Source organism: Tiliqua scincoides, chromosome 2 (assembly GCF_035046505.1).
Source record: "Tiliqua scincoides isolate rTilSci1 chromosome 2, rTilSci1.hap2, whole genome shotgun sequence".
In the NCBI taxonomy this organism is placed as follows: domain Eukaryota; kingdom Metazoa; phylum Chordata; class Lepidosauria; order Squamata; family Scincidae; genus Tiliqua; species Tiliqua scincoides.
Window position 1 is genome coordinate 30,011,991 of NC_089822.1, and position 26,566 is coordinate 30,038,556.

The 26,566-nt window shown below is 40.7% G+C and overlaps 1 protein-coding gene across 2 annotated transcripts in view; it reads left to right on the forward strand.

Moving 5' to 3' along the window:
- The window catches only part of AP3B1 (adaptor related protein complex 3 subunit beta 1), a 214,257-nt gene that overhangs the window by 104,848 nt on the left and 82,843 nt on the right, over positions 1–26,566 (forward strand). For both annotated transcript variants that reach the window (XM_066614924.1, XM_066614925.1), the window contains 6 exons: positions 1,823–1,999; positions 8,562–8,748; positions 9,710–9,840; positions 10,482–10,599; positions 15,109–15,262; positions 17,458–17,620. In XM_066614924.1, coding sequence (XP_066471021.1) covers positions 1,823–1,999; positions 8,562–8,748; positions 9,710–9,840; positions 10,482–10,599; positions 15,109–15,262; positions 17,458–17,620 — 930 coding nt within the window. The remainder of the gene's footprint in view (positions 1–1,822; positions 2,000–8,561; positions 8,749–9,709; positions 9,841–10,481; positions 10,600–15,108; positions 15,263–17,457; positions 17,621–26,566) is intronic.

Sequence of the window (26,566 nt, forward strand, 5' to 3'; positions counted from 1 at the left end):
TAGAAATAATCAATAGATCCTTTAAGATATGATACCTAATGTGTTATATGATTTGGTAGAAGAACAAAGAAATGTAGATTGAGAACTCTGCACTTACATACACAACTTTCAATGTCTGCTTTTACTTTTATTTCTATTCTTTTGTTTTTTCTATTTCTTCTTTTCTGAGTTTATATTTGTTTCTTTTTTGTTTTTTTAAAATAAAATCTAAAAAAGGGGGAAAAAATCAGTGGATGCCAAATCAGTGGATGATGAGACATGACATGTATTTAAAAAATTGTGGGCAGCATATTTTTAAGCACTGCAGAGGTTGAGTGCATAGTCTCAATTTACAATGGAAAAATCAATTTGTTTTTGAGATGTGAGGAGGTTTTTTCCCCTTAAAACAGTGTTTCTGAATTTTTTTGTCGAGGGGCCCGTTTGACCTATTGGGCCATTGGCTACAGCTTCCCATTCTACAGTCGTATAGGATGGCTGGTTTTTCACGAGGATTCCATGGCTCCCCTGGCTTGCTTCTGTGGCTGTCCAGGAAGCCATGGCTCACAGGTTGGGAACTACTGGCTTAAAGCATATGCAGATAGGATATACCCTTCCTTTATGGCAGTGGTTCCCAAATTAGTGGGTTGCGACCCACCAGGGGAGCAAGAAAAGAAACCAGCAGCAACACGATCTCTACAATCATGCTGTTTCCAGGCAGGGAAGAGTTTCTGTTAACTTACTAAGGGGTTGCTATGGCTCTCCAGAGGGTCTGGGGAGCCTGCAACCCCCTCGGCAGCCCTCTGGCAGCTTCAAATTCTTGAAAAAAGGAGAAAAAACTCACTCCTGGTTTTCATCCCCAAACAGGAAGTCGGTTTTTTATTCTTTATTTAAGATTTTGAAGCTGATGGGAGGGCTGCAGAGAGGGACGCAGGCTCCCCAGACCCTCCGGACAGCCATAGTGACCCCTGGTAAGTGAAAAAGCCCCTCCCTGCCAGACAGCAGTACAATCGTGGCAATTGTGTTGCTGTCCTCTCCTCCCCCCACCATGCAAAGACTTACAGGGCTCCCAAAGCCCAATTAGGACTTTGAGAACTACTGTTGTATGGTTTTATGAGCAACTGTCAACCACAATTTAAACATGTGTGCCATTCGTAGCTGGTGCTGTTCTAGAGGTTAATGATCTGTCGTGCATAGGGTATCTTTTTTTATAAAATTGGGCGCTAAACTTGATTCTCCTGTGACCTGAAATATAGCGCTTCTGCAATTACAGCCTCTTGTGAAACATTGCCTAAAAAGTTGTCTTGGGTGCCCTTACCAGGAGAGAGGCAGAGTATAAATTCAATAAGTAAATAATTAAAATGCCCATTGTCAGAAACCAGATGAAATAATTATGAAGCTTTTGTGCTAACCCAGCAGTGATATTGTAAGAAATCCCCTTCAAAAATGAAGAGACTGTTCCCAGTCAAGTGAGTAGTCTTGCTTGTTTCCCTGTTTCCTACCCAGACTTTTACCTGTAGACTCTCCCATTTATATATTAGAATGATTAAAAAAACGAAAGACAAATAAACCCTGTAGTTGTTCCAATCACCTTAATGAAAAGATGTCCACTAGTGGACTGGGATCTCTTGGGAAGAGGCAACTACTTTGTATGTTCAGATATTTGAATCTCATGTGTGCCTTGTAATGCTCTAATTATGCATTTATTAACTACTAACTTGTCTGAATATATAGAGTTTCCTGTCAAATAATTGTTGTTTTTTTAGTTACGTACTATTAGAGAAGCAAGAAAAAATTACGTATTTCCAACTGCATAATGTGGTATTAACTCATTTTTTCTTTTAAGGTCCCTGTGGCAAGGGCCAGTATTCTTTGGCTTACTGGAGAATATTGTGAACGAGTTCCAAAAGTAGCCCCTGATGTTCTCAGAAAAATGGCAAAGAGCTTCACAACTGAAGATGACCTTGTAAAGCTCCAAATTTTAAATCTTGGAGCAAAATTGTATTTAACCAACTCAAAACAGGTACGGTTAAAGAAACTAGACAACAAATCTGCTTAGGCTGGGGTGACTAACTCAAACTGAAGGGGCATGGAAAACACTTTGCATATGCAATGTAGTGCTTTGAAGTTAGTCATGCTCATATCACTCTGCTTTTCCCCCCCATTCCTTGCTGTTTTCCTTGTCTCAAAATTTTATCACAATATCTAAAGTCACTCTTGGAATAAATCTGTCAAAGAGGAAAAAGTAAACTCTAAGACATAAGAAGCCCCCCGCCCCATTAAGCTGATCCAAACAAGAGTTTAGCAACAACTTGAATTTGACCTTGACAGCAGTGGTTATTTTTCAAAACTACTGTTTAAGAGAATGTTCTCCAAAGTGGAGACTGTTGCACACCAGCAAAGGCTTCTTTGGCACTGGTGGTGCTTACTGTTCTGCCTGGGAGCCTCTGCAAAGCCCTTATGTTTGCCCCCAGTCTTCACGCCAACCAGCCACATCTGGGTTCCAGTGTCCCAGCAGGATTTCTGGGCAGATGCGGCTGGGTGGCATGAAGACTGGGAGCGAACAGAACCCGGTCGTGGCTGGGTGGCATGAAGACTGGGAGCGAACAGAACCCGGTCGTGGCTGGCCGACATAAACACTGGGGGCAAACAGAGCTGTTTTGCAGAGACTCCACCATGGAATGGTAAGTACTGTTTATGTGGGGGAGGGATTAGACAGGATGCTGGATCTGGCCCATGGGCCAGAGTCTGGAGAGCCCAGATTTAAGAGATGGGTATATGTAGAAATTTTATGAAAATGGTCCAAAGTGGAAGAAATAAAATGTAATAATTAGAATATCACTTGTTAGAGTTTGTTTGGCATGAGCTGACAGAGTATTATAATTGCATCAGCAACACTAAAATTTGCATGGCTATAGTAGCGTGGCAGTTCAGTTTTCTGACAGGAACAGTTTCCAGGACAGTGTCTGGCTTATAAGCATACTGAGGGCACAGTCCTATCCCACTTTCCAGCACCAACATAAGGGCAATACAGCTCTGACGTAAGGGAACAAACATTCCCTTAATTTGATGAGGCCTCCGTGAGTGCCACCCAACTGCAAGATGCAGCACACGTCCCATTGGTACAGCTATGTCAGTGCTGGAAACTTGGTTAGGATTTGGGCCTGAATCACTTAATAGCAGGAAAACTGAACCAGTAGATGAGAAATATGAGGTATGTCCAGGAAGTAATGAGAATATTTTAAAAATCCTTTTATTGAAAAATTTTACAATTGAACATTGTCTCCTTCAAAATATGCACCTTATGAGTGTATACAATGCTCCCATCGATTTTTCCATTCTTCATAGCATCCCTGGAAGTCTTCAAGTGGGATGTCGTTTAGAGCCTGCGTACTGGCTCTTTGGAAGTTATCCACACTACCAAAATGGTGTCTTTTCAAAACATTCTTCATTTTTGGGAATCTGAAAAAGTTGCAGGGAGCCAAAATGGGGCTGTAGGGTGGATGGGGAAGCACTGTGATGTGTTTTTCAACCCCAAACTCTCTGACAGCCAAAGCGCTGTGACTCGCTGCATTGTCGTGATGAAAAATCCAAGTTGAGCTGATCTCAGGACACACACGAAAAGCTCTTTGTCTCAAGCAACCAAGAACTTGTGCAGATGATAGCATAGTTTCTCCATAAGCTTTCCTCACCATTTCCAAAGTTGCTGATGCACTTTTACCCAATTTCACAGAAAATTTTATCACTTACCACTGTTCTAAACTCACTTGCATTTTCCTTAATATGAGGCACTTGAACAGAGTGTCACAAAAAAGAATGTCTCTACTCTGACAGGGCTGGAATGCAACTGATCAGTGTTCTATCATGTACCTGGCACTCCACCCCAAGTGACCTTGGCCAGTTTCTCCACAGAGCCCTTCTCAAGCATAGGAACTTCATTCTCATTACTTTCTGGACACACTTCATAGTAAAGTAGGAATCAGCTGTATCACCATTGATTAAAACAGTGGTTCCCAAACTGTGGGATCTGATTGTTGGTGGATTGTGAAACTGACAAGCTGAAAGCTGCCAAGGAAAATGCAGGAGTCCAATAGAAACTGAGCTGCATGTTTGTATTTACTCATGAGTGGGTAATGTGCCTCAGTCCATTTCAAAGGGCAGGCTGAGAGGAATGCAACATCACTAGAATGGTTCCAATCCAATGAACACAGGACTCAAAAAACAATCAATATCCCCCCAGCAGACAAAGAAAAGGTATTGAGCCCTACTGAAAGCGAAACTGAGCCACACGTGGTGTTTACTCATGAGTAGGCAACCATGCCGTGCTCCTATTGAAGGCCAGGCAAAGAGGAATGCAAGAATACCAGAATGGTTCTGATCTAATTCATGAACCTGGAGCTCAACAAATGCCCCAGAATATGCCCCTTTCACCATAGTAAAAAAGTTGAAAACAGAAGCTTGAGCAGTTGGTAAGGTCAAATGTTTTCTAGTCTTGTAAAGTTGGTGGCTCCTGATAGAGTATCATTTTAAAAAGTGGGTCCTGGTGCTAAAAGGTTTGGGAACCACTAGCCCAAAAGTTTAGATCTTTTGTGTGTCCTCAGCAGACATGGATGCTACTCACTGAGAGCAGCCTGAGTTAATGGTACTTTTGTTGATTTGATCAGATTTCTTGAGAAATAATTAAGGTACAGTGCTTTCAAATCTGAGCATGCTGTTGTTCTCAACAGTGGTGTCTAGGGTTTGTGTCCCCCGGTGCAGGAGGCCAGCATGTGACCCCTAAGATGGTCCTCCTCCTATGCAGTGGGCAGGGCAGCATCCAGGTAGTGGGTGTGGTGATGTACCATTGTTCCGCCTCCGCTTTTTTTAGTTATAACTTTTGATGGAATAGAGAGATTTCAATGCAGTTTGTTTCTTTGCATTCTATATGAAATTACACATCGATTGATATGTAACACATGATGGGATTATTCAAAAATACCAAGATTTAAATTTTTTTGGTGAGTAGTGGTGTCACCATCCTGTGTGTGTCACCTTGTATGGCCCACACCCTTCTAGCGACACTACTAGTTTTCAATAAATAAACAACTTGTCTAAACTTACAGAAATTTGGTATGGGCCTAGTAGAGATATGCATCCACTACCTTCCAAAATTTGGTCCTGACTAGTTGTGAAATAACAGAGATACAGCACTATTTCTCAGGACTTCACAGAAAGCATTAACAGAGGAAAGGCTCCTTGGTGAAGACTGAGGAGAGGGAAATGATTGCGCGATGCAAGGAAGAGGTCTTACAGAGTGAGCTCACCATAGCTGCGGGCACTGTTCTTGCAGAATTAATCAACTGGATCGAAAATGTATTTTTAAAAAAATCCACATATTATTAAGAAGGTATATCCTGCTTTTCAACAAGCTTTTCAACAAGCTCACAAAGAGGTTTACACAGTGAAATATAATGGTTTCCTGTCCCCAAAAGGATAACAATCACTATATTTTATTTTGTGAATTATTCAGGGCCCAATGCTATCCAACTTTCCAGCACCAGTGCAGCTGCAATGGAACCCCGAGGTAAGGGAACAAATGTTCCCTTACCTTGAGGAGCCCTCTGTAACTGCCTCCCCACCACAGGATGCAGTGCATGCCTCACTGGCATGGTTGCACTAGCAGTGGAAAATTGGATAGGATTGGGCCCCCAGTCACGTTTACTCAGAAGTCAGTAGCAGAGTGCTTGCAAAGCAGCTAACTATTGCCCGTGCAGGATTGTAGCATGAATTGCCTGTAAGAGAATGTGTGTAATCAATATCATAAATTATATGTGCATTTCTACAGCATGAAGCTGTTGTTGTCAAATAACCAGTACTGGATTCTAGTGGCCCTTTCAACCCTGGCAAGTTGTCCACATTGACACAAATTTCAGGATTTGCACACCACAGCAAAAATTGCAGTAGCAGGAATTATATGGATCAACTCCTTGATTTATCCAAAGCTTTTATAAGAAGCTTTGTTCAAACCTAAATAATCATATTAATCACATGTCTGTAAATAGAACAATTTCCATAGACATTACCATTTATTTTTTCAATTGATCTTTGGAGCTTAATGGCACTAAATAATGTAATGATGTGTTTTGATTGCATTCAAGAAGAAAGCAATCTGAGGTGGCCTTTCTGACTAACAAGGGAAGGTCAGAACAGTATCAAACGAAGACAGCCACCGCCAACTTAGTACTGAATTCATGGGGAATTGTGGTGGACAGAGTATACCTCCCTGATTTTTTTTTTTTTTAGTATTGGGAGCATGAATGTGGCTACCCAAATACTGAGGCAATTTGACAATATTCCCCCTCTCTGATGTTCTCAAATTGGGGCGTCCCCCCTGCCTGAGAGTCTCAGCCCCTGGCCCTTTAAGGGCAAGGGAAGGGAGAAGGCAGCGACACAGTTCCCAGTGTGTATTGAGGAATGAATGTAGCTGCAGGCCTGGAAGCTTTTGAAATAGTGTCTCAGCCCAATAGGAGCATTTTGACGTAATGATGACCCCTAACAAGCAAAGTAGAGAGAGCATCTTGTATCACCTTTAGGCCATTTCTGCCCAACATTGCATATAAGCAACAGGGACCAAATGTGTACACTTGTGGGCCAGGCAAAAATGGATAAAATCACCTTTTCCAAGAGGGAAATAACTTGGATTCTCATTACAATATTTTCACAATACAGTGGTGTCTCCAGAATGTTTTACCATCGTAAAGTGAGGGTCCACTGTATATGACATTTGATAACATCTGTACTGCTTACAAGACAGGGAAATTAATTTCTAGTTCTTGTATTTTTTGGAGTGTGAGTGTGTGGGGTATATTTGAATTGAATTTTGGTTGACATTTAGGCGAAACACATCTCATCAGACATCTACTGAGTGGCCATTTTAGAAAATGACTGCAACAGTCAGTCAAAGCCCAATTCAAACTGCCTCTGTGCTGTAATTTGATCAGCATAACAAACACTACATTTGACCCAGAGTTCATGCTTCTGCTTCAGAATGGGCATTTTCCCACCATAGCAACTCAGGTATGCCTTAGTGTGAGAGAAGTAGGCAAAAATGGCTCCTGACACTGTCTAGTAGTAGCATCAGTACCACTGGCAATTGGAGCAAAGTTGAAAGGTTTAGTAATTGCTGTTTCAGCAGTCTTCTGTTGGTTTCTTAGTTGTGGAAGCTTCTGGAATTTCCTACTTGCCAATGTTCTCCGCTTGTTAGGAGGCAGAATCCTTTGCAACTTGTCTCTTTTAAATATATTTTGGTAGTTAAAACGAAAATGAGACTAACATTGTGGAAAATTGTAGAATTATACATTTTGTAGAATTGCATATTAATAAAGCAGTGTATGTTAAACTGAAATTAATTTTTCAATAACATGTTTTATCTAAAAAAATGATCAGTTTGCGATGTATATTATTTCACATTCTTTAGGCATAATTGTCACAAATGCATAGAGCTACAGCGAAACTCATACAAGGAGATTATGCTTTTTCAGTTTAAATTGTTTTGAGCAATACAGTAATATGCTTTTATACACCACGGATTAGTTTTTATCCGCTGAAAGGCTGCATCTTTATAATATTTATTTGTTCAGATAATATCTGCAGCATTTCTTATGCTGGAGAAATACAGTAATATAAATATTTGACTTTGAATTGATGCAGTGCTTTGATCTTTGTATCTGTTGCGTTTTTCTGTATGCATTTGCATAACAGAGTGTTAAATAGATTCAGCAGATTGTAAATTTTCAGTTTTCTGTTTTTCAGAATTTAAACGTAACATGCATTGAGTAATTTTAATAATTAATATTCCCATGCATCAGATGGCTGTGCTGTAAAAAGCTGTGATAATATAACTTGCTTTTTACGTATATAAATAAATGACCAGTATTACCAGAAGCTTTAAGCTCTGAGAGGAAAAATGGAAGAAGTCTTTTATCCTTCTTTTTAGAGGGCATCAGCAGCTTGCTTTTATGAAAAAGTAACAGCTAAATGCACTGCAAATAATTTGCAGTAATCCAGTTCAGTGATTCATGTGTCTGCTTTAATGGGTCATAATTCAGAGTAAAGTAACTGAGTGCAGTCAGAGTGCAGACACTGCTTATGCCAGGGACAGTATCTCTTCATAAAACACACCTCAGCAGAAGCAGTTTGCCAGCCTCCTAATACCCTCTGATGTTTTGATGTCCTGCATATTTTTCCGATTAAGTTTTGAGTGCCATGTTTTTAGTTGTATTTCCACATTCATTATCCTCACGTAGGCCCTTCAGCGGGTTTGCCATATATGATTATTTTTTTAATGATGCCTTTCTTTCCACTTCAGCAGTTTAATAATCTAGCACATGGCTGCTTCTCAGTACTCAGCATTCACCTCCCCAATACAGAAGAGGACATGTGCTTTGGCTTCAAAATTCCATTTACTGCTTAGAAATGCATATTCCCTATGGAACAACATTTGTTTGACATAACCATTCATTTTTATTACCTCTTTAAATATGTTTATCCAGAGTTATCAATAATCATAAATAACTTGTATTCTCTTCTTGTCCTGTTTTTCACAGACAAAATTGCTTACCCAGTACATATTAAATCTCGGCAAGTATGATCCAAGCTACGACATAAGGGACCGTACAAGATTTATTAGGCAGCTTATTGTTCCAAGCGAGAAGAGTGGAGCTTTAAGCAAATATGCCAAAAAAATATTTCTGGCTCAGAAGCCTGCCCCACTGCTTGAATCTCCTTTTAAAGGTACGTCAGTCACATTTTCTACTGAGTTTTAATTGAAGATGTGCAAATCTGAAATCTTGGGAGATGATTGCCAAAATTCATATTGTTAAATAATCAGTTTAAAAATGAGTATATCAGCAATATGATTGTCTCTTAAGAGGGAATGGTAAGAACCATAAGTTCTCTGCTTTTCTGATATTTACTTATAAATCTGGTTGTCCATATTGATTTAAAAGCATAACTTTTAATGCATGCATTATAATTTGTGTTGAATAATAAAAACCCATATCCTATACCAGTCATAGTCTTTGTAAACTCTTTAGCCAGTCTCAAAACTTTGTAACTTCGCAAGTGACTTTCGCTTATGACTTTAATTGAGAAACTATTTAAGTTCCTCCCAGTTTTGAAATGTGTTTGATATACCAAGATTACTGGTGTTTTTCTCCTATGCAATGCAAAAGTCTGTTTGCTTTGCAGTACCCCCTCCTTGCTTCCTTCTCAGTTTAAAAAATGCTATTACCTTGATTAGTAGTCATATTTTCATTGTATCAGTTTTCTGAATTTTCCCACACATTGATATTTTAATTCTCTTTTACACCCTGAAATCTGCCCTCTTTCTGAAGGGAAAATATTAAAATTCTGGATGTGTTTGTGCCAAGACATGTATATGAATTATTTAACTGTGCTGTCATTCTTAATATTCACAGTAAAGTAATTTTTAGAGAAGCTACATTTCAGAGCAACACCTCTAAACACACTGACTGATTAGCTTTTTTATTGACCATTATGGGGGAGATTATTGTAATCTATGGACTGGAATCAGTTTTTTGACCTATGAAGAGCTTCCTAGTTTATATTTATTTCATGACATTTGAAGTAATGTAACGCCAATTACCTTTGGTCCTGATTAAGATTCCTCTTTGTGATATAGAGCTCATGTCTGTATATTTTTCACCTCTTTTCCTCTCCTGTCCCCCAACAGATAGGGAGCACTTCCAGCTTGGTACTTTGTCTCATTCTCTGAACATGAAAGCCAGTGGCTATCTGGAGTTGTCTAATTGGCCAGAGATTGCGCCTGACCCTTCAGTGAGAAATGTAGAAGTAATTGAGTCGGTATGTTGACTTCAAAATAATGTGTTATCATTTTGGGAGCTGTGAATTTGCCTACCTATATGTATTTAGTAAAAAAATAGATATTTCACTGTCCTCATAGATGTCAAGTGGCTTACAATAAACAAAGTACCGTAATTCAGATAAGGCCTTTCTGCTATAGATGAATACTTTAAACTCCTTGTGTTCTTGTGCCAATTCTCTCTCTCTCTCTCTCTCTCTCTCTCTCTCTCTCTCTCTCTCTGTGTGTGTGTGTTAACCAGCTTCAATTTGTTGTCATATGAGTACCTCCAGATATTAATTTAGCTTTCCCCAGTTTGATGTGAATGCCTTGTAGTTTATCAGCATTTCTAAACATGCAGATAATTTGTGGTTGCTCCTGGATTATTGCAGTTTTTTATTGCAGATTATTGTAGATGCATTTTCCCCTTATCACTGCCACCCAAATACTCATAAATACTTCTAAAATAGCTAGTCTGCTTAGAGGCAGCAGTCTACAAGGCACTTGATAGTTAAAAGCTTCTGGTTAGCTTTGTGTCTACTCTAAATGCCATTAGAAAATGTACCTGTTTAGAGTTGATAATTACAATGTTTGTAATATCTATTATAGCTTAACTGTGTAAATATTTAAAATTTATGATCAGGCAAAAGAATGGACTTCAATATTGGGGAAGGCAAAGAAAGAGAAACCAATTGAAAAATTCTACTCTGAGTCAGAAGAAGAAGAGGAAAGTGAGGATACTTCTAGCAGTAGTAGCAGTGGTATGTGTTCATATAGAAATATTCCAATCTGCAAATAAAGGTTGTATTTCCCCTTTAGTATACCGCAGATACTCACGTATAGTACGTGAAATTTTTGCCGAGTAATCAAACTCCAGTTATCACTTCGCCTTGTCTCCGGGTCAATCAGAGGGCAGAGCCTTTCAACTCTGAACAGTTTCAGTTCTGAAGCGGCAGGCAGGCACCAAGTTTCTCAAGCAGCAGGTGGGGCTTTCATAGTCAACTAGCTACCTTCCTTCCTGCCTTGCTGGGCTGTCCCTGCAAAGCATTCTGGAACATGACCTGCCTTTTTCTGCCATTATTCCATTCTTTTTCAAGTATCCCTACAGGACCTGTTGAGTGTCCCTGGGAGTACATGAAAACCAGGCTGGGAACCACTGTTCTACTGGTATGTTGTTTACAGTGCACTTACTCTGATAATGTTTACAAAAAGGTGGTGAAGACCAGAATTTTAAAAAGAATAAAAATAATCTTTTTATTATGTTTTTAGTAAATTAGAGACTACAGTTCTTAGGTAACAATTAGTGGTAGGTTATTTTTCAGGATCTGGCCTCAGGTAAAATCAGACAAAACTATAGTCAGACACCCCCCTAAGTTTAACCCCCAACGTATCTGAGGGTTATAGAAAATTCCATGATTGTTGGCTCGAAACCTGCCTTTGACTTATCTGTGGGGTTGACTTATAGGTGAGTGTCTGCGGTATTTTCAGCGCATGAAGCTATTCTTCAGTTGAATGATTTCAGTTATTAGATAATACCCACTGTGTGATTGCATTTATTTGTTTGTTTATTTATTGACATACATATGTATGTACGTATCTAAGTGATTTCTGTCCTGGTTCTTAAGGATAAAAGCCTTACAGTGTTGTGAACAACATACACAATAAAACAATCATCAGAACATAAAAGCAGGAGAACAATAAAGTCTAGCAGTATAAAAAATTTTTTAAAATTCAGCATAAACCATAGTAAGAATCTTGCAGACAGATCTACCTTGAAAGAGTCAGCTGTGATAAGCTGTGTACACACTAGTTAAGAGTCTGGTGGGGAAGGGTGTTAAGGACACTTTCAAAAGTAGGATAGTTAGAAGTCTGACTCATCTTCCTAAGAAACTCATTTCAAAACTCTACCACCATCATATGGTGGTCTACCATAAAAGTCCTGTCCCTGGTTCCCGCCAATAAGATCTGCGTCCATGGTCAACCAGAGAAGAATATATTCTTAGTCTTCTAACATAAAAGCCAGCCTTATACGTTAGAAGTAAGTTGGAGTAAATTAATTGAATTGAGAAGCTTACTTCCACAAGATTGCAGCCCTAGAGACATTTTCAGTGCTTGTGCCTTCTCAGTGCTCTCATCACAGAAGAAGTGGTTGTTACTGTTTTGACCTACTCTTCCTTCCTTCAGGCAATATATGCAATTCACTTCCTTCACAATAACTCTGTAATATAGGTTAGGCTGATTGATAGTGACTGGGCCACTTAACTTCATGGTTTGAGGGAGAATATGAACCCTGCTCTCCCCAGTTCTGCTACAACACTCTATTACTCTGCAAGTAACTTTCAGTATTTTGATTCTTAAAATACAAAGAAATTACTCTTCTAAATTGCTATATTAATTGTGGGATAACAGCTCTGAGGTTTGGAGGTGGGTGCATGTTCTGTACCTGAAACAAAATAGATTAAAATCATCATTCTTTGTAGTTGTGGTTACTAAAATTTATTTTCATTTTTTTATACCACCCTTCTTTCAAGTAGCTCAGGGTGGTATATATAGTTCCTTCCACTTCTTTTGTTCTCATGACAATCCTTTGAAGTTGGTGAGGCTGAGATAGTGACTGGCCTAAGGTTACCCAGGAAGCTTCCTGGCTGAGCAGGTATTTAAACTTGGCTGTTCCAGGTCTAAGTCCAACTCATGAATTACTATACCATCCTGGGTCATTGCAAAGGTTCCATGAAGTTGTAATGTATGTGAGACTTCACCACTTGAACCTGAAATCCTCCATGTCAGTGGCCCTTCAGAGGGTGTTCCAGGCAGAAACTTAAAATTGGAAAAATTTGATTTATTTTACTGTGTAAACTGCTTTGTGAACTACTCTTGTTGAAAAGCAGTATATAAATATTCAATAATAACAAATCTGTAGAAGCTTTATATGTATCTCTGCAGCAGTATATCTATAATGTGGAAACATTTATTTTTATTTATTTATTTAAGAGATTTATATCCCGCCTTTCCACACACTTAAGGGCCCTCAAGGCGTCTTACAGTAATATTTAAATATGCCAAAAACTGCTTAAAACTATTAAAACCACAAAAACAATAAAACACAATTGGATCACAGATCACAAGACGTTTCATAAAAAAGTGCTAGCCCCCCAATGTCAGCATTTGAAAGCTTCTCTAAATAAAAAGGTCATGAGACCCCACCAAATGGACTCCAGAGAGGGAGCCATTCTCAATTCCAGAGGGAGGCAATTCCACAGATGGGGTGCCGCCACCGAGAAAGCCCTATGTCTTGCCACCATCCCCCTCACCTCTACTGGTGGTGGCACAGGGCCCCCTCTGATGACCTGAGAGGACGGGTTGGATTGTATGGAAGGAGGCGATCCCTCAAATACCCTGGACCCACGCTGTATAAGGCTTTAAAAGTCAAAACTCGCACTTTGAATTCAGCCTGGAAACTAACTGGCAGCCAGTGTGGCCACCAAAGCAGTGGCCCGACTGAGTCGAACCGACGAGCCCCAGCAACCACATAGACCGACGCATTCTGCAGCGTCATTGCCTGCAGCTTCCCAGAAAACCAAGGAGCTGCTCTTACTCTGTGGCTGGGTAGAGGACACTCAGGAGCAATCTCATCTAGGGCTCTGGTCATCTCCCCATTCCAGAGGTCACCAGGGCACCAGGTGAGTTGCCAGCTCTGGCAATGGGACAGTATGGGCATTGTCACTTTCATTTATTCTTACTGAGGACTTGCTGGTATGTACTAGTAGTGGTGTAGCACATGAAATAAGTTTCTCGTAGACTACATTACTTATGTAATTCATTACATCTTTTTAAAAAACAAAAGAATAACAATATGTGGTAAACACTTTTAAAATATGTAATACTATATACCCCTTTTCTTATTCTTCAACTTACCCCACTGAGCAAAATTTAACTCCATCATTTGAACTTAATGACTCACCTTGGTGTGTACTCGTGCACAAATATACACAGACAGGCAGGCATGTTTTCTAATTTAGTTGGATTATTCTTGTGAAAACTGAGGATAAAAGAGAAAAACTGCTTAAGATAACTAAGTGCAATGGACAGAAACGTGGTAAGTATACCTTCAAGTTAGATATTAGAAGTATTTTCTAACCAATTACAAAATGAATGTTTTAATTCCCCATTCAATTGTCTTCCCTAGAAGTGTGCTCAAGAACAGACTAAATGCTTTAGTATGGAAGATGGATACTATGTTAGAGCAGAGGAGTGGGGCTAGGGGACATAGGAGGTCAGGGCTAATTTGCTTCCTCTCCTGTACAGTGGCTAGAAACCTGCTCAAAAACTCTGAAATTTTAACTAGATTGCACCTGTCCTGAGAAAATACAGTTCTTCTGCTGTTCTTTTTAAAATATCAATCATTGGAGTTTGGAGCTCAGTTTATAATCCAGGAATACTTGCAAGGAAAATTAAAATCTCATGTACTTTATTCTTGATGACCTTAGTCCTCAGCCAGCAAGAAGTAAAAGTATGAGTGGACAGTGCGTTTGTAGAATCTGTTTTATTGATAAGTTAGACATGCTGCACAGACTTTAAGTAGCAGTTCAGAGAATTCCCTTCACTTCTTAGTGTTGTGTTTGTGCAGTGTGGGGAGGGGAATTTGGAGCTCCCAATCACTTCACTGTTTGATGCTTGCAGTTTAGGAGAGGGAGAGAGAGAATGTGTGTATCTCCTCACTGCTTGCTGCTTTCGACCTGTGTCTATCAGCTGCTGTTTGGGCTGATAAAGCCCCTTTAACTTTAAAGGGTTTTGCAGATTGCAAAATTTGATAAGGTGCAGCAGCAAGCAGTGAGGTCAATTGGAAGCTACCCACACTCTCTCTTCTCCCCTTTCCTCCAATTGTGGGGGGGGGGGAATAGAAGGTGTGTAGCTATCAATCGCCTTGCTGCTTGCAGTTTGGGGGGGTAGAGTGTTTATCACCCAGTCATCTCACTGCAGTTGGGGGGGAGAGTCCCCCATTAGTTCCCCATGGAGAGTTCCCCATTAGTTCATTCAAAGATTGTGGCCTGATAAAGCCAATTAGTGTTAGGAGAAAGGATGGCTTGAGTGCCACGCCCAAGATACAAAAAGCCTAAAGATGGCGCATGCCATAAAAGGTTGGCCACCACCGGTTTAAATATGAAGTTTCTTTATTATGATGATTAGTGTAGTTACAATTAGTACAGTTATTCACTTTTAATTAGACTTGTATTGATTACAAGTTTTTTTATTTTTGTTTTGCATTGTAGAGAGTGAATCTGACAGTGAACAAGAAAAAAAGGATTGCATGCAAGGGAGCAGCAGTGCGGACAATTCTGGTAGTTCTTCTAGTGAAGATGAAATTAATAGGAAATCAAAGGCCAAAAGAGAAGTTGTAAGAAAAGTGGCTAGAGTTTTAAAGAGGTATGTATGTATGTGGTTTGATTATGATGAGTAGCAGGCGTGAATTGTAGATCCTACAATTCTTTTTTCCTGTGACAACAATCACATTGAATAATGTTCATACTGACATTTGCTTTTGAGAGACATTACCCATTACCATACGTTCAGATGATATATATGGTATGTGTAAACTGACTTCTTTTATTATAACTTTTGTTGAATATTTAGGTGACCAGCAGAATGTATTAGCATAACCTTGGAAGGCTGAACAGTTACAATGCCACTTTATAAAACACTCAATAACCTTATATAGCAATTTTGCTGAGAGGTAGAATTAAGTTCTTCTATATCCTGGCATTATGTAACTGATTTTTCCCTAAATTATGTAATGTTAAAAGTATTTTGATCCAGATATTGGAGGCAAGAGCCATGAAGAGAGGCAGTCAAAAGCTACTAAAGTGTTAGGGTTTTTTTAAGATTGCCTATTACCAACAGAGTTAACATGTATTAAAATATCATCAAAATGTTAAGTAATTGGGGCTAGTACCTTGGATTGTCTGAATCTGTTTCTTCTATTTCTATCAGCAAGTGGCCTCTGCAGACATGATTGTCCTTTACTCTGTAGCCTGCTGCCAGCTCACTTGATGAGTTTGCAGCTCAGCTCAGTCGTGGCTGACAGCGCTGATTGGGGCACAGTACGCACTCTGCTCCTTTTATTACAGACAGTAATTAAAGCAGCTCGCCCTGCCACTTCCATAACAAACACAGCATAATGCCCTAATTATGACTTTATTAATTTAAGTCAGGATTTAATGATTTTAAAAGTGATTTATATTGTTTTTCCTGTTCAGAACAAATGAAATCTGTAGGTTAAATTAATACAGGCTTTTCATCATCGCAAAGTTAAAAAGCTAGTTACCAGTAAATTTTTTCATTAGATTAACATCTGAAACTCTAAGCAGTAAGGTAAACAATCATTACCTATCAAAACTGAGTAATGCATACTGATATATGTTTGCCCTGAAAAATCATATCTTTAAATTAGTAGTTGAGTGCACCGAAAGCAGTTTCCTTTTACTAAAGGAATACTGGATTTACGATGAATCATTTTTTGTACTGGTAGTTCTCATGAAGTAGAGGGGAAAATAGAGGTAGAATTTAGGAAGAAATCCACAAAGGCAGTTTTGTTTACAGTGATGAATACAGAAATGTATTTGGAAAGTTCTCAGAGGATTTTTATTTTTCTGGAGTTGTTGATTCAATATGAATATTGTCTTCTACTTTCCCTCTAAAGCATTGTTTCTGAAATTACCAGCATCGTATTGTGTTAAGCAAAAATATCCAAACTCATGGCTACGGTGTCTTCTTTCAAACATCATGGCTATAGTGTTATTCTGCAGCTATTTCAGTTCAATCATTATAGTACTTGCATGCTATTTCGGTTTTCAGCAATGTGATACTAAGTTTGGTTGTAATAGCACTGCAGGTAAGATAGTGATACAAGGGTTGAGCTTTTCCTTTTGGACTATTTTTTCCAAACTGCTTTTATTCTGAGGGGAAAGGCAAACCCCACTATCTGAATTAGTTCATTTGAGGAGGGTATTTCACCAGCAACAGAATAACGTCCTTTGGTGTGGCATGCACATGGCATTTCTGAAAACACACCTTATACTTTTAGTGCATGGAACTTGAAAAGTTTAGAGTGGGCTAAGAAAAGCAGTTTTATGGATAGTTCATTATGCGTGGCTTACAGGTCTAGTTCAAATACTGGAATCCCTTTCCTTTTTCCCTTGCATGCATGATTCCCTCCTCCACATCCTGATTTGTAGTAATTATAGTTTTCCCTGACATCCGCAGTTTAAACTAGAATTGGAAACCATAATAGGAAGTGGATTTCTGATTTTTTTCAGGAGGCAAGGTATAATTAGCGTCTTGGTTTTGGATGTTACTGAAAACAGTGGTTACTGCAAACCAAGATAAGAAGAAAGAAATGGGTATGTGCAGGAGAAGGAAATACATAACCCCACAGGACTTTACAATGCCCAAATCATAGTTTGACTAGTGAAATTGTACCACGTGCAATTGTAGGATTACTTCTAAGCAAACTTTCAGTGATACAAGTTTTTGAAAATACTGATAATAACAATTTATAAGGTGAGAAGATTTTTTATCTTTATTTTTGTCAAGTGTACTTTTTATGCATTTATTTTACTTAGCAACTCTGAAGGCACAGAAGAAAATAAAGTGGAGTCTGAAAAAGCACAAAGTTCTTCAGATACTGAATCTAGCTCAGCTGAGGAAAGTTCTTCAAATTCCAGCTCAGACTCTCAAAGCGATTCTGAGTGTAAAACATCCGTGGGTGCAGCTGAACCTCCTAAGGTATAACTCACATTTCTCTCTCTGTCATTTGTGAGATATGTACAGTTCTTGAATGTGCTTTTATGAACTCTTAGAGAAGTAGAACTTTTTTTGATAATGTGTTATGATATAAATTATTTCTGTTTTGATTAGGAGTCCTTTGCAAAAACATTTGTTGCAAGTTAATGAAAATTAATATGCTGTTAGTTTGCAATTGTGAACGGAGAAGACTGTTTACAACTAGTGGTTAACCACTGTGGAATACACTAATGGAATGTGTCTCAGTTTCTGTTGTATAAAATGTGTGTTGTAAAGTACAGGAAATTATAGATGCCTTATTCACTGGAAACAGGTGAATAGTTTTGGAATGCAAGTATAAAGATTCTGATACCATTACGTTAGTCATATTGCTATTGAATTACATATCTTATTGGAAAATGCATAATTTCATCTTCCCATCATTCTTAAGGGGTTTATATTTAGTTAGATTTGTTGGATGTCAAAGAAGTAATTTAGTCAATTGGACCAGTATTGGGGGCTGTCCTTTTGCTTGATTAATATTAGAATTCCTTTGAATATACATTAGCACTCTTACTTACCATGCTTATTCTTTCTTGTAAAAACATAATTTTGTGATCATAATACCCATGTACCTTACAAGGTTGTTGAAAGAATTACAAGGTAATATGTTTGAAGCATTTTGAACACTTGAAAGTACTTGACATGATAAATACTATTTATTAATAAATATACAAATTGATGTGGTCTCTATCATTTTGTTTGAATATATGCACATTTGAAGTTCTTGAGCTGTAGTATAGAGCAGAGAGCAAGAGAGTAGGCCTGCATTATATTGAGGCAGAGGTGATGGTGACATTAAAGTAGTAAGCGTGATATAGTTGAGACTGTTTGGAAAGATAAGTTGTGGAAAGTATGTGATGTCCATAGTAAGAAACAAACATCAAGTAGTAAGGAATAGCAGAAGTGGCAGATCTGGCTTCAGGAGTGGCGGGGCAAAACATGTGATGCATTGTTCTCCCCCCCCCCCCACCAAGCAGTCGCAGCAAAGAGTGACTGCAACTAGCCCAGGGCTGATGGTGTTATGCACAAAGCACAGCACTCAGAAATAGTTGGCAGTGATATGACGGCATCAATACCAGCTGCTTCTAGGAGACCCGTTTCAGGCCGTATGGACCCAGGGGTGGGCAGGAGGGCCCACCCAGTGCTCCACTTGCTTCAGCTCAACTTGGTCAATTCCATGCCAGGGTGTCAACTATGGAGCAAACTGGCAGCATCAGCTGAGTGCAGCCTCTCCAAAGCACAGTGCCCAATTCAGCTGAATTGTCCTATAGCCAACCCTGAGTTCTGCATTGTAGGGAATAGACCACCTGCTACTGAAAGCCTCCTTTTCATATCTGTGTAGATTTTTTTCCCCCAAGAAAAATGAAAGTGGGAGAAGTTCTTCCTCCATGTATTGTGAATTTACAAAAGGGCAGGATTATTTACTTACTTTGTGCTTTACTTTGTAGACACTGTCATCAATAATTTTTAGTGCTGTTTTGAGTTTCTGCAGACTTGTTGCAAAGTGAGAGGTTGACCTGTTTCATCTGCACCTGACTAGCCAAATTTTGGGGGCTGGAAATCTGTGCATATAGGAACAGAAGAACTACAGGCAGCAACTGAGATTTGTATATAAGGACCACAGAAGTCATACTGGTCCTACAGTGCAAGCTTTTGCACATTTAGTCAAACGTCCCATTGTATTCAGTGGAGTGTACTCTCAAGCAAATTTGCAAAGGATTGCAGCCTTAAAAGGTTGAGGCATCTCCTTAATTAGTGTCAAGCGCCAGACACTGCAACCATGCTTAAAAGAGCTCAGCCGTGGCTGACTCTCAAACACTGAAGGTTGTATTTTATGACCAGTTAAAAGCAAGGCACCTGCTGTCATGGTTGGTGAGAACAAACTATATAAAGGCACCTTGCAATCTGATTCCAAAGCTTTGCCTCTGTGCTTGGGATTGGTAGCAATTTTATGCTTTACACAATTAATAGAGTAGAAGGCAAGAGCTGTAGGAGCTGCATAACAGCCACATGAATCTAAGCAGTCAAGTGAAGTTACCTTATACTGTCAGTATAGCAAAGTGTTCTTGTCTAACTGGCGATGATCTCCAGGGCAGGTGTAATGGTAAACAGGGATGGTGCCACTTCAAACACCACCCGATGCTCCCTTGGTTCTGTCACTGCTACTTTTGCACTACACCAAAAAGGGGGGGAGCAGTCTCTCCAGTCAGCATTTCAGTTGCTTTTAGTGGGTGGAAAGAGGATCAATGTGAATTGCATCTGTGGTTGGATGGAGGGATGTAGCTTTAGTGGCAGATTTGGGATGAAGGGCAGCCTGAATCTGCCAGCCTCTCACCCCTACAATCTGCCACTGATGCAATAAGCATCACCTTGTCTATTGAATAGGCTGCCCTGACGATAAATTTTGAATTGTAGGACTTGTCCTGAAACCCCCTCCATAGCTATGTTCCACCAACACTATACAACAAAAATATCAACTTTTAAATGTCTTCTTTTCTCATCTTGTCACTTATTTGAGCCTTATCGTGCTTCATTTCAAGATCTAATTCAATCATCCCAAATTCTTGGAGTGGGCTGTAATAGTATAACATATATGGATAAAAATTTTAAAAACTGTACTAGATAATATTATTATTAACAGTATATACCGCTTTTCAATGAAAAGTTCACAAAGTGGTTTACAGAGAAAAATCAAACTACTAATGGCTCCTTGTCCCAAAAGGACTCACAATCTAAAAAGATGCAAAAGAGCACCAGCAGACATCCACTAGAAAAGACACTGTTGGGGTGAAGAGGGCCAGTTACTCTCCCTCTGCTAAATAAAAGAGAAGCACCCACTTGAAAAAGTACCTCTTACCCAGTTAGTAGGGGTAATAATATATGAAAAATGTGTTAGAGACTAGTCCCCTTCATTTTCCTCAGAAATAAGCCCATTCTGTTTAATAGAACTAATTTTTATGTAAATTTCCATGAGTTAGTAACCCTAATGTAACATGAACAACATACTGTCCTCAGGCAGCCCTTGGTAAAGATGACCTAGACATTAATATATTACTGTAGGTAAATTTCTCACAGCCCAATTCTGAACTCCCGTGGTGTGCAGCTTCGGCGGCACTGAAAATGGCTGTCACCGCATCCTGTGCACCTCTGGCTACCACAGGTGGCAGCTTGGGAGAAGGTGACTTTTGTTAATGGTTAATGGGTAGGAAGTGAATGATTGAGGCAGGCTGGAGGGAGGCAATGGGAGACTTGCAGTGAAGGGCACCCTGAGTCTATTTGCTGCTCCCGTCAGTGTAAGCTGTATCATCAGCCTCATGGATGGACCAGCCATGCTTTTATAGGTAAGTAAGTTTATAGTTAGGATAAGGCAGCTGGAGCTTGGGTTCACATTGTTGATGGTTCTAGATGCCCTCATTTGCTTTACCTACATAATTGTTTAATACAGCATTTTAAAACATTTTGTGCCATGTAAATAAAATTGTCTGTCTTCAGAATAGCTTAGTAGTTTGGGTAACTCCTCTTATTTTTATTTTTTGAAATTCAGCCATGTTTGTGTTTCACGATAATTTTTGGATTGTCTCGTCTACCTTTTCTCATATAAAAGATTGTATCAGGATCTGTTGTGCTTCTTCTGCTTGCTGCTCCCCATCTGCTGATCTTCAGCTATCATATCTCATCTCACTACATAATTTAAAGGCACATACCTTGCTTTTCATACTTTTCAGCCTACCTGAGATAGATGTCAGAAACAGGAGTGTTGTCAAATTAAAATATCAACCACCATTTTAAAATACTGTATAGCCATCTGCTGGCATTTTGCATTTCTCAGGATGGACACATCTGCTTGTAGTTCGTTTAAAATTGGTAAATAGAACTAGGTTTCAGTAACATATTGAAAATATCCTGGCTCTGTGAATTATGAACATCCAAGTTATGGATGGCTGCATTGGTATTTTTGTATAGGTGCAGTCAGTGGTGCTTTTGCATAGGCACAATAATGCTGGGCCAGCAAGAGCTGGTTGTTTCAACTTACCTGTATTCCGACAACCACACAGACGTCTTGAATGGAACTGTTACCTACGTAGGGAACTTAGTGTGCTGCACTCCCAAAATCATGGGTAGGCTTTCATCAGCTTCTTCATTTTAGGGCCCAATCCTATGCTGCCCTGGTGCTGTGCAGTGCAGCAGTGCAAAAATAGCCACCACTGCAGAGCCAGAGAAGCAGCTAGAGGTCTCCTCAGTGTAAGGGGACATTTGCTGCCCTTAACCTATGTTGAACCCTGGCAGTCTCAATGGGTTCACTTGGATCTGAGGCAGCAAAATAGCTGGCTCCACCGGCACCGCATGTTCCCCATGGCTGTGAAATGCCTTATGGTACTTGTATGATAGCTATTGCCAGGACAGCATTTGGACCAATATTAAACAGAATTGGGAACACAATAGAATGCTGAGACCAACAAAATGATTCCTGTGAGTCAGAATGATAATCCGCCAATGCTATATTCTGAGAACAATTGAAAATGAAGAGCTAGAATAATTCTGAGGCAGTACATTGTACTCCCACTAGATCCAGTAAGTGGTTCAGAATTATTGGGTGCTCACTGTTATAGTCATCATTAAAATTTATTAACAACATTTGCATGTTACTCTTTCTCCAAGGGAATGCAAGACAATAGTTAAAATCCCCTCCTTCAACCTTAACAGCCAAGGGAGGTGGATTAAACTAAGGGGTAGTAGTAGATGATCCTGAATCAGTCAATTAAGCTTGTTGGCTGAGGAGGTATTTGAACCTTACTCTCCCTTGTGTTGGTTGAACCTTCTAACAACTACAGTACACTTCAGAAAGTTCCGAGATAACTAAGAGGCTCTTGCCCTGCCTTTGATTCTGTGCTTAAAGATTTTTAGAATTGAATCGAAAAATAGCTGATACATTTTAAAATTTAAAATTTTAAAATGTAAGATTTATGTCTGGTTCAACAAATTAGTACTGAGGTATTCAATTTGTGCATACTGCCTCCCTAGGGAGGCGGGACTAGCCTCCAGGGGCATCGCCAGGCATCTGCCAGGGGAGAGAGGCTGGGCTGGGCTGCTCTGCTACACGTGCTGCATCCTCACTTGCTGCTTTTCTGCAGCTGTGAATGAGGTGGGTGGGGCAGCGTGAGGCTGGGAAGGGCATGTGAAACATAGTGGGGGGAGGTGGGAGAGAAGGCAGGGCGGGTGGGTGGGCAGGCAGGCAGAGGTGCCGCATGTCATCATGGAGTTATCTCCATGTGCCACCTTGCCCCAAGGACTACATGCCCCTCACCCTGGGCATCCTGGGATTGGTCAAGGCTGCTTGGGAAGGACGAAACCAGCCTGCTCCTAATGGGGGGGGGGTGCCCAAATGCCCCAGCCTGCATCCCTCTATCTTGCCTGGGGCGAACAGGGGTGGCATCTGCATGTTGGGTGTGTTTGAGCAGCCCCCATCTGCTTTGGGGTGAGTTGTAATCTTGCTGGGTGTGGCTGCAATCCTTTCCACACTTTCCTGGGAGTAAGCCCCATTGACTCAAATGAGGCTTACTTCTGATTAGACCTACATAGGCGTGGGGTCTGTGTCAGCTTAACCCATGATCCTCACCTTTCTCTTTTTCCTCCCCCTTCAAGAAAGAAAAAAAGCCACTCGATGGGTTTGTCTCCAAAAATTGATTAAAAATAAAAAAATCCCCATTCCTTTTCAGTCATCCCTTTTTCCTCCTGCCTCCTTTTTTTTGGGGGGGGGGGGGGGGTACTTTGCTACTGTAAGACAAAAGGCACAATCCTAGCTAGGTCTACTCAGAAGTAAGTCCTATTGTGTTCAATGGGACTTACTTCCAGGAAAGTGGGGTTAGGATTCCATCCAAACAGTTTCTGGGTCTCAGTTTGCAATTAGCAGATACACACAAAACAAAGTCTTCCCTTCCTGCAAATTCATCACTTTCCCCTCCCTTTCCAAAACCCTCCTGGTGTGCTGCTAACAAACTCAGGGCACAATCCTAACTCAGAAGTAAGTCCTATTTTGTTCAGTGGGGCTTACTCTCAGGTAAGTGTGGTTAGGATTGCAGCCTCAGTGTGCTGGCAGCTTTTTTTTGTTTCTAGTGTATAATTATAACACCTTCATCCCCATTTTGGGGGTAACTGAGGTGAGGTGTTGTAATGGGGAGCCATGACCAATGGCAACAAGGATCAGGGGAGGAAAAGTTTGAGAACCACTGGATTAGTCTAATGTAATCTTCTGGAGCAGTCTTACAAAGAAGAATGAAATCCACAAACCCATCCACTGTAGCATTTAACTCAAGGTGATCGTGAGATGGACTATGTGAGAGGCTATGGGTAACTGAAAAGATTGTAGGCATTTGTTTTAGGGCAACCTGCAGTCTTGCAGTCCTGCCAACTACGCCAATTTGTCCCATCCAATTATTCCAACTCTCTTCTCATGTGTTGGCAACCTTCAGTCTCTGAAGGTATCGCGCTCTGAAAGGTGGTTCTGGAACAGCGTCTAGTGTGGCTGAAAAGGCTGATTCGGGAGTGACAATCCCTTCCACACTGGGAGCAAGTGCAGTCTGTCCCTGGTCTGTCTCCCTGGCTATGGGTCTTCCTTCTTTGCCTCAGACTGTTGACCAAGTGTCTCTTCAAACTGGGAAAGGCCATGCTGCACAGCCTGCCTCCAAGCGGGCCGCTCAGAGGCCAGGGTTTCCCACCTGTTGAGGTCCACTCCTAAGGCCTTCAGATCCCTCTTGCAGATGTCCTTGTAACGCAGCTGTGGTCTACCTGTAGGGCGCTTTCCTTGCACAAGTTCTCCATAGAGGAGATCCTTCGGGATCCGGCCATCATCCATTCTCACAACATGACCGAGCCAACGCAGGCGTCTTTGTTTCAGCAGTGCATACATGCTAGGGATTCCAGCACGTTCCAGGACTGTGTTGTTTGGAACTTTGTCCTGCCAGGTGATGCTGAGAATGCGTCGGGGGCAGCGCATGTGGAAAGCGTTCAGTTTCCTCTCCTGTTATGAGCAAAGAGTCCATGACTCGCTGCAGTACAGAAGTGTACTCAGGACGCAATCTCTGTAGACCTGGATCTTGGTATGTTCCGTCAGCTTCTTGTTGGACCAGACTCTCTTTGTGAGTCTGGAAAACATGGTAGCTGCTTTACCGATGTGCTTGTTTAGCTCAGTATCGAGAGAAAGAGTGTCGGAGATCGTTGAGCCAATGTACACAAAGTCATGGACAACCTCCAGTTCATGCGCAGAGATTGTAATGCAGGGAGGTGAGTCCACATTCTGAACCATGACCTGTGTTTTCTTCAGGCTGATCGTCAGTCCAAAATCTTGGCAGGCCTTGCTAAAACGATCCATGAGCTGCTGGAGATCTTTGGCAGAGTGGGTAGTGACAGCTGCATCGTCGGCAAAGAGGAAGTCACGCAGACATTTCAGCTGGACTTTGGACTCTCTTCTATTGCCCACTTTTTGGCTAATTAACCCTTTCTTCTTCAAAGAACAGCAGCTGTGGTGTGCAAAGGAATGTTTAGAACTCCTTATCAGTTTGAGCAATTAACCAGAATTTATTGCTACAAACACAGACACTCTCTGCACTTCCTCTTGTCCAGAGGCTTTCCCTCCCCAAAACTCCTCTTAACTTAGTGGGTAAAGGTCTGAAGCCTCCAGTCCAAGCCCAATCCAATCTCCCAAAGCACAGTCCAATCTTCCCAGTACAGTCTTCTGCTGCAGAGACCCTCCTCTGTGTCCTCCAGCAGTGTGTGTCTTTCAGCAGGATCCTGGCAGTCCTCTCTTCTGTGTCCTCCAGCAGAGTCCTGGCAGTCCCCTTCTCCTGTAGGTCCTGGTCCGTTCATGTCCGGTAGTTCTGGGTGGTTTCATAGGTCTGGGTGTAGGGCTTGGGTCCCTGCTCCTTCTGAAGCTGCCTTTTATTCCTGTATTATTCAAGATGCAGCTCAGCTGTGAGCTACCTCATTAGCCCATGACCATTCAAAGTCCCATCAAGGTCAAATGAGGTGTCCATTAGAGCCTCCATTGGCCTTGATTACAGCTGTGGAGCCAGCCCTGTCCTTCCCAGAGCTGTCAAACAGTTGTCAAAACGTAGAATTGCTGTCAACACCATATCATCCACCTGATGATCTTTTGATCTTCCATTACACCTGTGCCTGATCAGGTAAACTTATTTTAGGTAGTTACTCAGATATAGCAAAGGTGTACAATGTCAATCACTGAATGGCAGTTTTATTGATTTTATTAAGTCAGGAGAGCTGTATCACAACTTTAATACTGAAAAAGCATTATTGCTACACTTCTAACTTAGCATTTTTAAATCCTTTTTTGTCTTGGCACTGTTTTTCTTGCTATGCCTTACAGCCCAATCCTATCCACACTTTCCTGGGAGAAAGCCCCTTTGACTCTAATGGGACTTACTTCTGAGTAGACATGCATAGGATTGGGCTATAGAAGAGCTCTCTCTAGGGAATCCTAGATGTGGGTGGGTTATGCAGCATGATTAGCTGCAACAGACTGAAAAAAGAATGCTAACTTCATCCCATTCCTCTGAATCCAGGGTAGAAGGAGCAATGCATATGTAATGGCACAAACATTTTTTTTGTTATTCCCACCCTAACTTTTGATTGGCTTTGATAAACTGGATTCCCTTCTGCTATGCTGGCAGAATGGTGGTCGCTGCAGTGTGGATCCTCCTGTGCTGCCAAAAATAATGCTGTGCTGTGTAGCATTTTGGTGCTACTTGAGGAGCGGCCTGAGATGCTGCGTTGGTGTGGCAGAAAAGCCATAGCAAGAATTAGACAACAGACACAGGTTTCAGAGAGGTTGAAAGTGCTGGAAGCAGGAGCAAGAATGAAATCAAGGGAGAA